Here is a 16,052-nt window from a genome sequence, read left to right as displayed (position 1 = left end):
AATAAAATATCTATTCTCTGAAATACACGGCCAGCGGAAAAATATCTGGGAAGTACAATAATATACATGCCGATGTGGCTTAATCAAAACCAGAGGGAATCACAACAAAGCTCAAACGTTTTACTCAAACCTTTGCTTTGGGTTTTCCCGCAAGCAATTGCTTAACCACGTTGTCTGACAGCACATCGGCGTTCTTGACCTTCTGCAACTGCGAAATCAGGACAGGCTTAAGCTTATCACAGCGGGCCTTGAAATTCCCAGTGTCTTGTGATACCTTGGGCAACCCAAGAGCCAAAAGCATGCCGTTATAAAGGGAAAGGTTCTCCTCGACTCTCTCAATGTTTTCAAAGCCAGTGGCCGCATCGTCCTTGAAATTTCCTCGGGACCAGGCTGCATCAAGCTTCTGAGCGTAACCACGGACCAGGGCAGTCTCGGCCTCCTTGATTTTCGCACAGGCGGCACTGAGTTCCAAAAGCGTACCGATAACGAAAGGCTGGTGCTTGGGGTCATCCTCGAGGTTCTGAACGGAGTGCTCATCAGCATCCATCAGGCTAGCTGCCTCTCTCGCCAGTTTCAGAGCTTTGACGGTTTGGATTCCCTTGAAATCCGCTTTCGCGGCTGTCTTGTGAAGCTCGAAGAACAGACGGCGAGCGATGTTCCTGTTGCTGAGAGTCAGGCCGGTGCGCTGGGACTGTCTGGCGCACTCGATGATGGTTGAAAGCTTGCCAGCATCGCTGGTCTTTCGAATGATGAACTCCCATCGGTCAGGGTTGATGGCATAGTTTGACATCCGGAGGCCACTGAGGTATGGGAAAAGGTTGCTGAAGTTCTTGGTCGCGACCATCAGCTTGAGAACCTCCAGAGCGTCTTTCTTCGATGGCAGATCGTGGTGCTTCTTGGGCGTTAGGGTGAACTCTTCGGTCTCGCCGATCTTCACGGTAATAGGCTCATTTTCCAATTGTTTGGCATATTTCTCTCTGAACACGCTCTTTCTCTGTCGCTTGGGGAGAGCAAGGGGAATGAACAGCTCATTGCGGAACCGCTCAAGAGCTTCGTCTAACTCGGGGGAGGATGTTGAGGTGAAGGTTGGGATTGCTGTTCCGGTTGACTCCGATGAGAATTTGATACTAAGACGGATGGATCAATGCTTACCTGAGTTCGAACCGTAGCTGCGAGCCTGCATCGGTCTCAGAATGGACTGGCGCACCGAGCTGGTGGTGCTCTGGCGGAAGAGCCTGCTCATGGCGATTTGCGCCATAATGTGTGATCAGGGGCTATGTATGAAGCGATGCAAGGTATGATAGTAGTAGCCGATGAAATGATAGGCTTCCACTGAAGCAAGAACAAGAAAACGAGGTTGATTGGTATCCTGGAGTTGGAGGAGAAAAAAGAATCGCTGTTATTTGCAACCCGAACGGGCAATTGGAGGCTTGGCGGAAATTCTGCCGATCCGGCCAAAACTCGACTCCGACTTTCTTGACTTGACATCTTCATCACAGACATGGCGGCTCTACCAACAATGCGCCCGCTGGGCTGCTTGAGGTCACTGATGCAGGCTTCAGCGCCTATGCAACCCTTCATCAACCGTCGGTTTATCTCGACAGCCTATTCAAAGAAGCCCGAACGGGTACCTCTTCCCCCGAACATGCCTGAGCAATTCCTATCCCAAATACCTCTTCGCTTCCGCCCGGATCCTGGTATGTCCTGTTCAATTGAGTGAAAACAACGCGAGCTTTACTAATTGCCGCTATCTCGTGTAGAGCGCGAGCCCCTCAAGATCTACCCTGCTCCGCCATCCGCTCGCAAAGCATGCAAGGACCCCATCGGTGCGGTTACCGAATCGCAATTGGCAGTCCTCGACCCCACGGGTGAGCGCAAGGCCATGTTCGACTACCGACGCAACCCGCGCAGTGTTAAGACCGGCGATATCGTACGAGTGACATTCAAGAACGGCGACCCATTCAACGGAATTGTTCTTAGCATCAAGTTGCGCGGAATTGAAACATCCTTCCTCATGCGTAACGAACTCACCCGTGTCGCTGTTGAGATGTCGGTCAAGGTCTTCAGTCCCAACGTGAACAGCGTGGAGATTGTCCAGCGATCGGAGAAGAAGCGCAGAAGAGCGAGATTGTACTTCTTGAGAGACCGCAAGCACGACCGTCGCAGCGTGGAGAACGTTGTGGCCAGCTATGTTCGCCAAAAGAAGGCTTTCTTGGGTGGCGGCAATCGTCGGCGGTGATTGAGTTAGAGGGCGTCCGGAATGACCCTCATTTGCATACGCGTGGCTGTATTACTACCTATCATTTTGTACTTCATCTGTGTTTATAAATTGCGATATCAAATACAACTTTGAGCTCTTTTATTCTTACGCCCATGCTATCCCACAACATGTGATCCTTGCCGCTTTCCGACTCTTCAACACTTCAGCAATCTTGTTTTTGCTCTCAACCACTCGTGGACGTGCTGGATGATTACTCGATTTTTGCCTTAAACAAAAAATGCACGTCTATGCCTAAGTTGAGTAAAGTAAGTTGCACCCGGGAAGAACCTTCTAATGCATCAGAGCTCATATTAAATGGCAAGAGGCTTTGGGGGTTATCCCTTGCAATACGTCCTTCTTATTTAACATGTCATCGGCAGTTCGGTAATTTGATAAAAGAAATCCAGTTCAGTCCTTCCATACCTGGAAGAAACGCCTCACCTGCACATCTTGGTGAACGAATGTATCACGCCCTTCACCCAGAACGAGGATTCTCGGACCATTCCCAGTATCTGGCCCTACTTCCAGTGTATCGATTTTCCGAATGGAATCTCGCGAGTCGACAAACCCCTTTCCCTCAATTGCATATATCAATACTGCCGATGCAGTCTTGGAGCCCATATGGTTGCTGAAGAAGAGATATTTCTCGAGAAACAATTGTTTTCATACTGCGAATCAGTCAGCATGGCCGAGAGAATTGCAGCGCACAGCATTTGAGTAATACCATCGCACCTATAGTCATTCCCCGATATGTGGTAATCCAATGATATCCCCGGGGCCCGCATATTACAGTAGAGCCAATGTCGTACTGAGTCACGCATTGCTCCTACCACACTTCAAATTCCATTGGGGCTCAAGCATGAGGTCTTTTGCCATTGAAATATTCAAGTCATGGATGAAGCCCATGTGGAATACGGCGAAAAAAAAAAACTCAACGAAGCTAACAAAATATATGTTTTTATAGCTGTCATTCCTCTTATCTTGGGGGCTACTGGTCCTTTATATAATCTCACAATATCATTTGAGGTCACTTGTGCAATTCAATTCAGATACACAATATAAATAGTTTAATAGCATCCATTCCAATGTTGTATATTCATAGATGCATGATCATAAATAGGAAAATCTAGTACTCAATAGATGTATCGGAAGCTGTTGGAAACCGTTAGTCCTTTTCTTAAAGGAGAACAGGAAAGGGTAAGTAGTAAAGACAACAAAAGAGACATACTTCAGGTTTTCTCGGTCCGTCAAATCCAAAAACGCAGTCGCGTCCAGATCCCTCCCCTCGAGACCACCCTCCATCTGGGACTGGATGCGATCACGCTTCTGATTTTCCCAGCGGAGCAGTAGACCAAGGAGGCTAATCAAAACGGCCTCAATCAAGTGAGAGACAATCATGGACCAGATGCCGAGCGCGTAGGTTGGCCTGTAGTTCGAGTTAGTTCTCTAACCATGAAAATAAGTAGAACTGTTCCCGAGAAAAAAACGCACGATTGTTCGGTTTTATAGAAGAACGGCCCAGCAATGTTTCCAGTGCAGTACCCCAAGAATAGCACAGCGTTGGTGACGACCTTCTTAGTATGACCTATTCCACAATAGCATTAGTCTCTGTTATCTCTTCAATTGAGTATCAACTAAAGGGAGATGACACTTACCAGCTGTGTTGGCCATTTGCATACTCAAAACGAGTACAAATGCAGCATTGTATGGACCTGTCAGGTAATAGCAAATCAAGCGACCCACACTGTGTTCGATGGGAACAAAGCGAAGGCCAAAGGAGCCGGCAAGGTTAGGAATCAGGAAAATGAGGACGAAAATGCATCGTCGATTTTCGAAGCGGTCGTTGAGGTAGACGCATGTCAAAATCGACATAGCAATGATAAAGCCGTACGGAATCTTTGTTCACCCCGTGTTAGCTGAAAACTATGTGGCTATCAAATTAATCTTACCTGCATAAGAGTGGTCACCAATGTTGAGAACCCGAATCCTTTAATAATGATGGTGCCAAAGTTCGAGATGCCACCGTTGGGAATATTGCCTAGGTAGATCTTAGTTACTTGAATGGACTTGAACATGATATAAGTCACATACAAACCATGCCAAGGGTGAAGAAGATGTAGAGCTTGTAGTCCATGAAAGCCTCCAAAATCTGATACGGCTTGAGATGTTTGTTCTCGACACCAGTCTGGTTTTCCCGTAGACGCTCAACAGCCATGCGACGCTCTCTTTTGGTAAGGCCTTTTGCTGTAACGGGTGAATCTGGAAGGAAGATGAACATGACAATACCCCAGGCAGAACACAAAGCACCACTAAACAAGGTTAGTCAAATAGAAAGTTCCAATGAGGGCGAGAGGGAATCAACATACATCACGATAAACTCGTATTTCCAAGACGGCAGTGCACCTTTAAGATGACCAATTCCATAGCCCAATAGCCCACCCAATGCAATGCCGAGGCCATTTGCTGTATACCACAGTCCGAGACGCACTGGCTGTTCACGACGAGTATACCACATGCTCGTTATGAGCATAAAGGCTGGGTCAGCGCAGGCTTCGGCAGCACCACCAAGAGCTCGAAGAACAGCAAGGGTCTCGAAGCTGTTACAGGCAGCTTGGATCATGAGGAAGACACCCCTTGAAGAGGAACGTTAGTATCCGGTTGCATTATATTCGATATCAGTTCAACAAACCACATAAAAATATTAGCACCCAGATATTTCCCTAAAACAGGTATTAGATGAATATCCAGTCAAATTGCCAGGCTCGAAATGCGAGAATCATACCAATTGGAAGACGCTGCATCAGAAAGTTGGTAGGGAATGCCCATGCTAGGAAACCAAAATAGAAGATACTGCTCAGCCAGCTATACCGGGTCCCATGTAGATCGAGATCTTCCCGAATTCCAAAGATAGCAGCGTAGCTCAGCGTTGTCTGTTTCCAAACATGGATGATATTAGTACAGATTTTCAACCAAAAAAGGAGTGAATAGACAAATCATCCTCAATCAAAGAGACTGACCTTATCAATGTAGAAAAACGCATAACAAACAGCCAAGTAGGGCAGGATCATGAAGTCAATCTTCCACAATAGCTTCCTAGCTTCCACAGGATCGACATCTTCGTGGAGCTCGTCCGGGTCATCGAACAGCGCCATAGCCGTGTCACCATCGGCATTTTTGGCAGACTTAAATTTGGAGTGTTCTTGATTGCTTTCTGCATGGCTGATAGTGGGAACTTCGGCAATATTGGCCTTTGTGTCAACATTCTCTGGGGGAGCGTGGTTAGCCATAGTGGAGTTAGTTGCTTATAACAGGAGATGGAGAATAAAGTTCTATTGAATTTGGATAGAGGCAATATATATATAAACGCAAGTGCAACGCTCCATGACAAGAAATGTATAAAATGACAATAGCAACCTCGGGGCGACGCCGAGTCTCCCCCCTTGATTCAAGACAAATCCAAAGTCCTCAAAGGGCAGGCATCTCGTACTTCCCCGCGAATTTCAGAGCTTACCTGCCTCAAAGGGAATAATCAAAGATCATCTGCGGGGAAGACCCCCGAATGGGGCCCCCACGCGGAGCCGACAGGTCGTGTCGCTAGCTGATGTGGTCAAAACGTGGGGAAGGTTGGTCTTGGCTGACGAGTAGAGCAGAGTCAAATACAAAGTATTCAATCCGGTTTATTGCGCTAGTCCATCTTAACAAGTTTGGCTGAATGCCAAAGTTTGCCCAACACAAAGGCTACTGTTTTGGTCGGTGAAAGTCCGAGTCCTCGGGGATTATGCCGCTTGACTGATCATTTGTTGAAGATACTATTTACTCAAACTCATCACTGGGCGAGATGCAGGCTGGTTTTGCTGAAGTTAGTCTTTAAACCTCGGTTTTGCGAAGGCCAAATTTGACATAAGCAATGTGCTGAAATATATAGAGAGAAAGAGAAAAAGAGAGGAAGAGGGGGGAATTGTGTTTATAGGGCAGTCGTATGGATGAACGATAGTAATGGTTTCACTTGAGTCAAGTAGTGTATAAGGATTGTCGAAAAACGCAAGACGCTCTTCTATAATAATGTCAAGAACCTTGGAGATCCTCTTCGGCATTTATAACGCCAAGGTCCACTTAAGCCGGTAGGTAAGCTATGATTGCCGAGGTAGTGTGAACTTTGTTTAGTATGTACTGGATAACATTAGACATTATTTATTTAATTATAAACTACTAGTAAGTCGAATTTGGCTTAGAGGTCGTAGGGCCCATCGGTGGATATATAACTTACTATACTATGTTGGTAGTACCGCCGTAAGATACACTGAGGAGCATCACTTTGACTGTAAGGGGGTGTCACCCTTTGGAATGCGTTGATATCGAAACGACTGATGTCGCGAGAGTAAACTATAATTGGAACAAGTGCCAACGGGTAGGTAATTTGTGTATATATACAGCTGTCTAGAATTCTTTTGTAGTTTGCATCGATCCAACACAGAGACCGGAGCTTTTATGCCTGGACGGGATATAAATGCTGCCTAGAGCTTATCCTTCATGTGGTCTTTGGCCATACCCGGCGAATTTGCGTGCCGAGATCTTCTGCTCGAACATATGATCCAGCTGCTCAAAGGTCCTGCTTCTGGTCTCTGGTAAGCAGAAGTAAGTCCAGACACAGGCGATGATTGAGAACCCCCCAAATATGAAGCCTGTCTTGCCCCGAAGGTTACCTTCATCAGGGTTTATCATGTAAGGCACGGTAAGCGTCATGATCAAAGTCCAGAAATTTTGCGTGAAGAAACCAATGCTGACTCCGTATGACCGCAACCGAGTAGAAGACATCTCTCCACAAATCACGTATCCAAGAGGCCCAAGGGTGAGATCATAGAAGAAGTTCCAGACGATAATCAATACGCACTGCCCCATAGCAATGGAGGAGTTGTAACCTGGTATAACGTCAAGAATACCAATGATGAAGAGAATGGCAGTGAGAACGAGCATGCCAGGGAAGAGAGCTCTGCGACCGATGGTGTTGATGACCCACCATGAGCAAATGTTTCCGAGCACACCAACCGCAGTCACACCGACGCCCATGTCGAAGGATGAAGAGGTAGGGATGCCGGCGACTATAGTTGGAAATATTCATTAGTAAACAGAAATAACAGAAATAAGTTGTCAATTCGGAAAACTTACTTTGGAAGAAGTAGGTTGAGTAGCTGAGCACAAAATTGACACCACTGAAAGAGTTGATGGTCCAAACAGAAATGACAATCAGTGTTCGACGAAGGTCAGTTCCCCGGAAACAATCCAAATAGCTAGCGGAAGATGCTGATTCCTCTTCTATGCGAACTGTCTCTTGGATCTCAATGAGCCAGCTATTAATGCTTCCGCCAGTCTGGAATCGTTCGAGAGATTTCTTGGCCTCGGTATGCTTGCCCCTTTGGACGTACCAATATGGAGATTCGGGGCAGAACCACACGCCAGCGAGGAGAATTGCCGGGAAAATCCACTGGAACGAAAAGGGGATTCTGTATGCATAAGTATCTGGTCGCCCACCGAAAGCCTTGATGAGACAGTTCCCGAGGAGCTGGCCGACAACAACAAAGAGATTGACCATGGCAATGGTGATTCCGCGAAGCACGACGGGGCAAGCTTCAGAACAATAGGCACATGCGGTGACAAGGAACATGCCAAGTGAGATTCCGTTGATCAATTTTCCAGCGAGTAGCACCCCTCGAGTGAATGCAAAGAACTGTAAGAAGATGGAGCCACTGGAGACGACACATGCGATAGTCAACGTCATCCTTCGACCTACGTAAGGTGAGATAGGACCGCAGAGTAGACTTCCAAGCATTCCACCAACCGTGGCAACCATGTTGAAGGCAGCTTGCCATTCTGCCGGAAGGATAGTTGTGCCATCAGACTGGGTGTACCCAAACACCGCGCGGAACTCGGGGGCGGCAAGAAGGCCTCCGCTGACCTGCATATCGTAACCCCAGAGGATGGCAGAAAAGCAGAAGAACAGACTGTATAGCATGGCATTTCGGTAACTGGTAAGAGCCACCTTCAGGCTCATAGCAGATCCGGAGACTTCATCAGTGTGCTCAGACTTCTTTATATCGGTGGGATTCATTATTGATGGAGTAGCCTCCAGATGGACGGTTTCAACGGGTTTGTCTTGATCAAGACCCATAATGCGAGGTCCAGAAAAAGAAAGAAAAACAGAAGGAAAACAGATGGACAGATGGACAGATGGACTAGAATGTCCAATGGAGATTTGAAAAGAGATTAGATCAAGATAGTTCAAAAAGGTCTTCTGCTGTTAGGTGGGGAGTTCCGTAGATTTAATACTCCAGGACTCTCATGCCATGTGCCTATTACCTCCGCATTCTTCTGGCCCGACTTCGGGGTATTGATTTCCAGCCCCGGGTCATGCTAACAATCTGGGGAAGTTAGCTGACAAGTTAGCAGACAAGCTCGCTGTGCCGAAGGGGTGAAGATACAAACTTGGACAAGAACAGACACTAACGGTCTTCCCGATACCCCCGTCTAGATCCACATGCCCACGTGATCTGATGGGATTGGACATCTTCCCATTTTGTGGGCAACTGAAATCGTCTTAAATGTGCTAAATCTTCAACGGCTCCGATTGACGCGATGCCGATACCCCCCGTGGACGTTATTGGTTAGAGAAGCTCCATTCTCTCCGCAAAACCAACCCCACAATGCATCGGCTCCGATAGACCCGCGACACAAGTTGGAGAAATGGGGATAACTACATGCCGAGTCCTTTACTATATGCCGGTGAGTCTTTTACCCTGCAGGGTCCATAAAATATGCGAGATAATCCCAGTTGGGGTGTTTCCTAGGCTGCGACGTCATTTAGTCCAACGCTATGGTATAAAGGACGCAGAGTAGGAAATCTGCCTTCACCTCCCTAGACGACCTGAGAGTCCAAATTTATTCCCTTCAAATTTCTATTCCACCACTATGAGCTCTCCTCGGGCCAAACAGCTGGCCCTACAGGCCGATCCCGACCGGCCCGATTTCATGAACCCCGCGGTTTTTCGCAGAAATACCCTCCCCGCGCGTTCTTATTATATCCCCTCTACATCTCTACTTCTCAATGGAGCATGGGAGTTCAATATGGCCCGGTCACCACCGGAGGCACCGGACTCCAGCGAGGAGGCCTCCGAAGAGGACTGGTCCAGCATCAATGTTCCGGGCCATTGGCAGTTGCAGGGTTGGGGGAAGCCGAATTATACCAACACACAATTCCCCATCCCAGTGTGCCCTCCTTTTGTGCCCACCGAGAACCCCACGGGTACATACCGTCGGAAGTTCCAAGTGCCGGCGGAATGGAAAGCAAACAACACAGAAATTCGTTTGCGATTCGACGGCGTCGATAGCGCGTACCACGTTTGGGTGAACAAGTCCTTGGTCGGGTATGCGCAGGGTAGCAGAAACCCCTCTGAGTTCGACATTACACCATTTTTGAAGGACGGGGACAATGAAGTCTTTGTCCGGGTGTACCAGTGGTCAGACGCTACGTATATCGAAGATCAGGATCAGTGGTGGCTATCTGGTAAGATTCAAATTGCGATGTGCGACAATGGGAAAATAATCATTTGCTAATACGTTTCATGATAATAGGAATTTTTAGAGACGTCACTTTGATTGCATTCCCACCCAACGATCGTTTGAATGACTGGTTCATTCGCACAGACCTCGATTCAGAATACAAAAATGCGACACTTCTCGCAACGATTGATTACCAGGTCTCAGAGAAAAGTACCATTACACTCAATTTACATGAGCCAGTGGACGGCAGCAGTCATGTCATTACTTCCACGGAGTGTATTGTGGAGCCAGCAACATCTACAGCTGAACTCAGCTTTCCTGTAACCAATCCCAAGAGGTGGACTGCCGAGCAGCCATATCTATATGAAGTGGAGATGATCCTGACAACTCCTGGATCCAACAAAACTTTCAAAACTACACAGCGCATTGGTTTTCGCAAAGTCGAGCGCAAGGGTGGCCTTATCACCGTTAACGGAAAGGCTATTCAGCTTCGTGGAGTAAACCGACATGATCACCACCCGCTTTTGGGTCGTGCCGTGCCACTGGACTTCATGAGGAAAGACCTGCTTTTCATGAAAGCTCACAACGTAAATGCCCTTCGCTGCAGTCATTATCCCCCCGATCCTCGGCTTCTTGATATGGCCGATGAGCTGGGATTCTGGGTTATCGATGAAGCCGATCTTGAATGTCATGGCTTCTATGACGCTGTCTCACGCCCAATGGACATGGACGAAACACTTGGCTACGAGCAACGGAAGGCAATGACCTTTCCCAAGTGTGGTGCCCATACATCAGATAACCCAGTCTGGCGGGCAGCCTACGTTGATCGAGTTCATTCGCTGATTCAACGAGACAAGAACCATCCTAGTATTATTATCTGGTCTATGGGAAATGAAGCTTTCTTCGGTACATGTCACCGATCCATGGTGGAGTATGCCCGGGCCTTCGACACCACTCGCTTGGTGCACTATGAGGGTGACGTGGATGCGGAGACCACAGACATGTTTAGCTACATGTATCCAGAAATCAACCGTCTGAGATCCTTGGCAGCCACGGAGGGTGCTTCGAACAATGGCGAGTTTGAGAAGCCTATCATTCTGTGTGAATACGCTCATGCCATGGGTAACGGACCCGGCCTTCTTATGGAGTACGAGAAATGCTTCGATGAGATCCCGCGTTTGCAGGGTGGTTTCATTTGGGAATGGGCCAACCACGGGTTATACATTGAAGGAAACAGCAATAAAGATGGCTTTTATGCTTACGGTGGTGACTTCGATGACTATCCAAATGATGGAACATTCGTGATGGATGGCCTCTTGAACAGTGCTCATCAGCCTCTGCCAGGTCTGTTGGAGCTAAAGAGAGTCTTTGAACCAGTGAAGTTGGAAGTCTGTGGACAAGTCTTAGCTTTGAAGAACCGATACAACTTTTTGGACTTAAGCCATCTCCAAGCTTCATACAAGCTTGAATCATTTGACAAGCAGTGAGTCCATGCCTCTCGTCTCAATAAATTGAAGACACCCTAACTTTTCAACCCAGAACAAAGACTCTGGCAACTGGATCGCTGAAACTACCCATTGTGCCCGCTGGGCAATCTGCTGAGATTTACCTCCCAACAGAGCTCTTCCAACACAACGCCCATCCAGCATACCTGACCATTACACTTGAGCAACGACAGAAGGTTGAATGGGATCAGGGGGCTTATGTTGTTGCTTGGACACAACATTTAGCATCAAAGCCAAGTGAGAAAGCCCCAGTCAATGGCCTGAGCTCTACTCAAGATGATATCTCGACAAACTCCACCAAGACAACCGTCTCGGTCAGTGGATCCAACTGGTGCTTTGAGTTTGATCACATTCGGGGACATCTCAGAAAATGGACATACAACTCAACTTCTATTCTTGAGCCGCATCCTGACACAGGGCTTGCGATGGTGCCTGGTTTCTGGCGTCCCCCGACGGACAATGACGTACCTTCTGCGATGCCGTATTGGAAGCGATTCGGGGTAAACTGTCTCACAAACCAGTTCCGTTCCTTTAATATGTCACCGCTGGAGGATGGAAGTATATGCATCGAAAGCCAGACATTCCTCTCGCCACCAGTCCTTTCTTGGGGATGGAAGTGCCTTGCGCGTTATATCATCAGACCGAATGGCTCGTTGTCCATCACCATGAGCTTGCATCCCACTGGAGCCGCACCGACAAATGTTCCTCGGGTTGGGCTCAACCTTCGTGCAAATTCTGACCTGCAGTCAGCAAATTGGCTTGGACTTGGTCCTGGAGAATCGTATCCCGATAAGAAGGTTGCCCAGAAGTTTGGTTTGTGGAATGTTGTCAATATCACGTCCTTGCAGACGGTCTATGACGTTCCACAGGAGAATGGAAATCGCACAGACACTGCTTGGGTCGAACTCCTCACTTTCAATGGCACGGGCTTCCGTGCAAGCCCGCTGGAAAGTACGGTGGCCAATGGAGGAACGGCAAGCTTGAGCTGGACGGCTAGCCAGTACTCCGATGAGACTATTGAGGCGGCACGACACCCCTGTGATCTCGTCAAAGGTGACGCGCTGTTTGTGAGATTGGATGATCAAGTCGCGGGTGTAGGAACTGCAGCCTGTGGCCCGGGCCCTATGGATGAGCATATAGTTAAGGTGCAGGATATCACCTTTGGTATGCTATTGGAGCCTGTATCTTTATGAAGACTGAAGACTGGATATTTAGATATTGGTTCGTTTAAAAAGATACTCACCATATATACCTCTCACTTAAGGTGTTGTTCAAAGGGCAGATCCAGAATGGAAAGCATTGTGCAACTAGCAACGGATCTTTCACTGCTGGTCAGTACTTCTTTTATCCCCTCGCTTAATTCGTTCCAACCATCCAGTTTCCGCAATCGCAGGGCCAAAAAAGACTATGCTTTCTCAATACCTGTTCAACCTACCGCATTCTGTAATATCTGAAATTGTTTCAGGATAGAGGTTGGAGTTAGGTTGAGCTTAACACAGGAAGAAATTAAAAATTTCCGTGTAACGGACAAAATTCGAGAACGCGTTTGTGAATTAGACACGGGGATGTTATACTTTATACCGGAGACCTCCTAATGACTGGGAAAACCAATAATCTTTAGGATCGGATCATGGAATAGTAGTAATAGGCCGTATCAAGGATATAGGATTGAACTTTATGAATTAGATGACTGTTCCGTGTTTTGTTCGGGAAGCCAGGAAAGGAAGTTAACAGACTCGTCAGCCAAAGCCTTCAATGGAACATAAAATGATTGAAAACTTGAGGTTCAAAAAGAACAGCGGTCGTATACCCCATGTGGAGCCCATTTGCAGCCCACTCCCTGAGGGTGGGCAGCATCACGTGCCTCCACGTTGGCATCGTTCACGTCAATTCGACCATTCCGCCTGTGTCTTTGTCACCTGCGCCATTGATTCGTTCATTTTCTACCAATAGAAGCTCATTGTTGAAGCGGGCCAGGAGTTGTTAGGGGAATCTTGATATCAAGTATTCTGGCACCGATATGAAGAGATTCAGGGCAGCTCGAGCGGTTTGTCTCCCATTTCCCTTGTCGGGAACTAGCCGGTTGGATGCAACATCGAAACTAACCAAATCCACAGTGCGACTCATGCCGCCAGCGCAAGACAAGGCTAGTCATGTTATGTATGATCTTGTAGTATATGACGTTAACAAACTTGACAGATGTGACGCTCGGGACCCCTGTGGGCCCTGTGTAAGCTTGAACCAAACCTGTCTATATGGAACAGAAGCTATATCGTAAGTAAGTTGATGTCATTTTGGCAGTCAGAATTAACATCAGACCAGAAGAGGGAAAAGTGAAATGATATTGGATACGGTCTTGCGAATGGAAGCCTCGATTGAAGAACTCAAGGGCATGGTCGTACGTAACGAGTGGCCAAAGATTATTTCTTACTTACTGATGAGAAATTCCAGGCTGCGGGCTCCTGTTCAAGCACGTTGAATGCCATCCAGGCCAATTCAACCTCCCCTTGTTCGACAGTTACCCCGATGTCTCAGGATGTACGCCACCATCCACATGGGTACACAGCTAGAGACCCTACTGAAAGTGCCGTGCTTTCATCAGGACATCTCTCTTCGGCAGAGTCTCTTTTGAAGTGGTCAGTTTTTCATGATCACCGTTCAATACTGGCGGAGGGGGAATCTTCCTTTCTGTCGCTCGAATATGGACGACCGCCCTTTCAGAGCAAACTCTATGGGATATTCCCTAGCGTGGGCTTGTCAGAAGTAAAAGATATGGTAGGTGTATTCCAACGGACATATAACTTTTGGTTCCCTACAATCAGCTTGGACGATCTAAAGTCCTTGCAATTGAGGATATGGCAAGAGAATCTGGAGCCTAGTTGTCAATCTTGTCTGGCATTATTGGTCATGGCGTTGGGTTGCGTCGGGGCTTCCGTTACAGACGAAGAAGACAGTTCGGAAAGCAAGTCTCAACAGCTGAAGCTGCAAGGAGCATCATGGTTCACTGCCGCAATGAAGATGCTTCACTTGGCCCACATCGAGATGAATGTGGAAGCGTGCCAATGCCTCTTGCTGACTGGGTATGACAACATTGTTACGGGCCGAAACGGCGAGTCAAGATGGAGCTGAAAAATATCTAGTCTCTACTTCTCCTTTTTGCAAAGACCGCTGCAAACATGGTCTTATGTGAACAGCGCGGCGACTCGTTGTCGTTTCCTACTCTCTTGCCCTTTTAACAATCCTGAGCGTGATGACCGAGAACATATCACCAGAATATTCTGGTCATGCTTTGTATTAGAAAGGTAAGCACAGAAATGACCTCTTACACTGATCACAGGCTAACTCGCAATAGCAACTATATCTCAGAATTGCCGTCACTTCCACAAAACTGCAACGCCGAAATCGAATCAATATTTTCTCTTCCGGGCAAATTCCACTCGCATGAAGCTATTGAAGAAGAAGAAAAGTCAACCTTCTACTTCCTCGCATCGATAGCACTCCGTCGGCTCCTCAACCGCGCTCACTACATGCTCTATGACCGCGACATCGGCCTTCAAATTGATTCCAATAGTTTTCCTTCTGTGAACCAAGAACTGGCACGCCAACTTCAAGACTGGTATCAAACACTACCTCCAAGTCTGCGATTTCCCGAGGACGGAAAACCCGCAGATGACCCGCATAGCGAGTATTTGAGGCAGTGGTATCTCAGTTGCCGAAGTGTCATTTATCGACCTTATCTGGAATGGGCTCTCGCTAATCCATTGTGGGATCTCAACAACAACCTGCGCGTACTCGATGGTTGTCGGGTTGCTCTCGACACTTGCTTGTTCAAATTAAGGTACCTCAAGCAGGTACCGTATACTGTCATGGTAGACACATGGCCATGTTCGCTTTCGTAAGTCTGATTCGCCAAGACTTCTCGGCTATTGAGCATTATTGCTAATACAATGAATTATCTTGCTAGACTCGAGACAGCGATGTTGACTCTTATGGGCGGCTTCTGTCATCCACAGTTGACAATGCAACTTCGTCATATTGCCTTGTTAGAGCTAGGGCCTCACCTGAAGCAGCTTTTACAGCGATGGATGACGATTCATGGATCCTCCGTTTCTCCTGGTGTTGAGAAGGCATTGAGTTTGATTATGAAAGCTCACGAGTTCTTCGAAAGCAAAAGTGCAGATTTTGCTCCTTCCCAGGAGGGAGAGCAACGTCTCTCCCCTGAGTCTCTTCGAATGTCTGTCGGATAGTGTTTTGTCGCTGACCATTTTGGGAAGTCTCGGAAAGTATCCCTTTTAAGAAGCTAAAATTAGGTGGCTGGCTGTGCCTGGAACCATCAGTACAAGGTGTTCTGAACCCAGAGTTGGCCGAAACCACCTACAGCGCGAGGGGATCATGTGCTGACTGAAGTCTCATCAGAGAGACAGTAGTCCGGCTGCCCGACATCATTGAAGTCAATCCTATCATCGACTGCTACGCGCTTCACCCCGCCACACACCGTGTCCCATGTCAGCACAAAGTCTCCATTGGCGTGGCGTGCCAGGCCCCTCGCAATTTTGGCTATCCTAAGGCCCGGTTATTGTAGCTCCAGGGTGGGATCTCTCGCGCATATGTCACTATTCGTGGTCTATTTCGCGCAGATATAAAACAAAAACACAGAAATACGCATCTACATGTCCACGGCTGTAGATGAAGGTCAGTAAGCCAGGTTAGCATAAAGCACCGAGTCTTGAAAG

General features: G+C 47.6%; 6 protein-coding genes across 6 annotated transcripts; 3 read left to right on the top strand and 3 right to left on the bottom strand.

The window, feature by feature from the left end:
* Positions 1-124: 124 nt before the first annotated feature.
* On the bottom strand, positions 125-1,258 carry N7537_006044 (uncharacterized protein; the record flags this gene model as incomplete). Its single annotated transcript, XM_056897101.1, has 2 exons — positions 125-1,095; positions 1,153-1,258. The coding sequence occupies 2 exons, from the start codon at positions 1,256-1,258 to the stop codon at positions 125-127; spliced, it is 1,077 nt and encodes a 358-aa protein (XP_056752886.1).
* A 261-nt stretch (positions 1,259-1,519) lies between these two features.
* N7537_006043 (mitochondrial 54S ribosomal protein bL19m) lies at positions 1,520-2,239 on the top strand (the record flags this gene model as incomplete). The annotated part of the gene is made up of 2 exons (XM_056897100.1): positions 1,520-1,697; positions 1,761-2,239. The coding sequence occupies 2 exons, from the start codon at positions 1,520-1,522 to the stop codon at positions 2,237-2,239; spliced, it is 657 nt and encodes a 218-aa protein (XP_056752885.1).
* Positions 2,240-3,393: 1,154 nt separating this feature from the next.
* On the bottom strand, positions 3,394-5,547 carry N7537_006042 (putative MFS allantoate transporter; the record flags this gene model as incomplete). The annotated part of the gene is made up of 10 exons (XM_056897099.1): positions 3,394-3,412; positions 3,489-3,686; positions 3,752-3,845; positions 3,916-4,156; positions 4,210-4,298; positions 4,352-4,569; positions 4,627-4,893; positions 4,950-4,980; positions 5,043-5,190; positions 5,278-5,547. The coding sequence occupies 10 exons, from the start codon at positions 5,545-5,547 to the stop codon at positions 3,394-3,396; spliced, it is 1,575 nt and encodes a 524-aa protein (XP_056752884.1).
* A 1,234-nt stretch (positions 5,548-6,781) lies between these two features.
* On the bottom strand, positions 6,782-8,426 carry N7537_006041 (General substrate transporter; the record flags this gene model as incomplete). The annotated part of the gene is made up of 2 exons (XM_056897098.1): positions 6,782-7,359; positions 7,427-8,426. 2 exons carry the CDS (start codon positions 8,424-8,426, stop codon positions 6,782-6,784), a joined length of 1,578 nt encoding a protein of 525 aa, XP_056752883.1.
* Positions 8,427-9,223: 797 nt separating this feature from the next.
* On the top strand, positions 9,224-12,512 carry N7537_006040 (putative beta-galactosidase; the record flags this gene model as incomplete). The annotated part of the gene is made up of 3 exons (XM_056897097.1): positions 9,224-9,818; positions 9,887-11,297; positions 11,354-12,512. The coding sequence occupies 3 exons, from the start codon at positions 9,224-9,226 to the stop codon at positions 12,510-12,512; spliced, it is 3,165 nt and encodes a 1,054-aa protein (XP_056752882.1).
* Positions 12,513-13,657: 1,145 nt separating this feature from the next.
* On the top strand, positions 13,658-15,566 carry N7537_006039 (fungal specific transcription factor domain-containing protein; the record flags this gene model as incomplete). Its single annotated transcript, XM_056897096.1, has 5 exons — positions 13,658-13,717; positions 13,771-14,399; positions 14,460-14,621; positions 14,672-15,214; positions 15,284-15,566. The coding sequence occupies 5 exons, from the start codon at positions 13,658-13,660 to the stop codon at positions 15,564-15,566; spliced, it is 1,677 nt and encodes a 558-aa protein (XP_056752881.1).
* Positions 15,567-16,052: the final 486 nt, after the last annotated feature.

Source organism: Penicillium hordei, assembly GCF_028827395.1.
Source record: "Penicillium hordei strain IBT 12815 chromosome Unknown utg000003l_segment0_segment0, whole genome shotgun sequence".
Lineage (NCBI taxonomy): Eukaryota > Fungi > Ascomycota > Eurotiomycetes > Eurotiales > Aspergillaceae > Penicillium > Penicillium hordei.
This window is presented reverse-complemented; position numbering and strand designations above follow the sequence as displayed.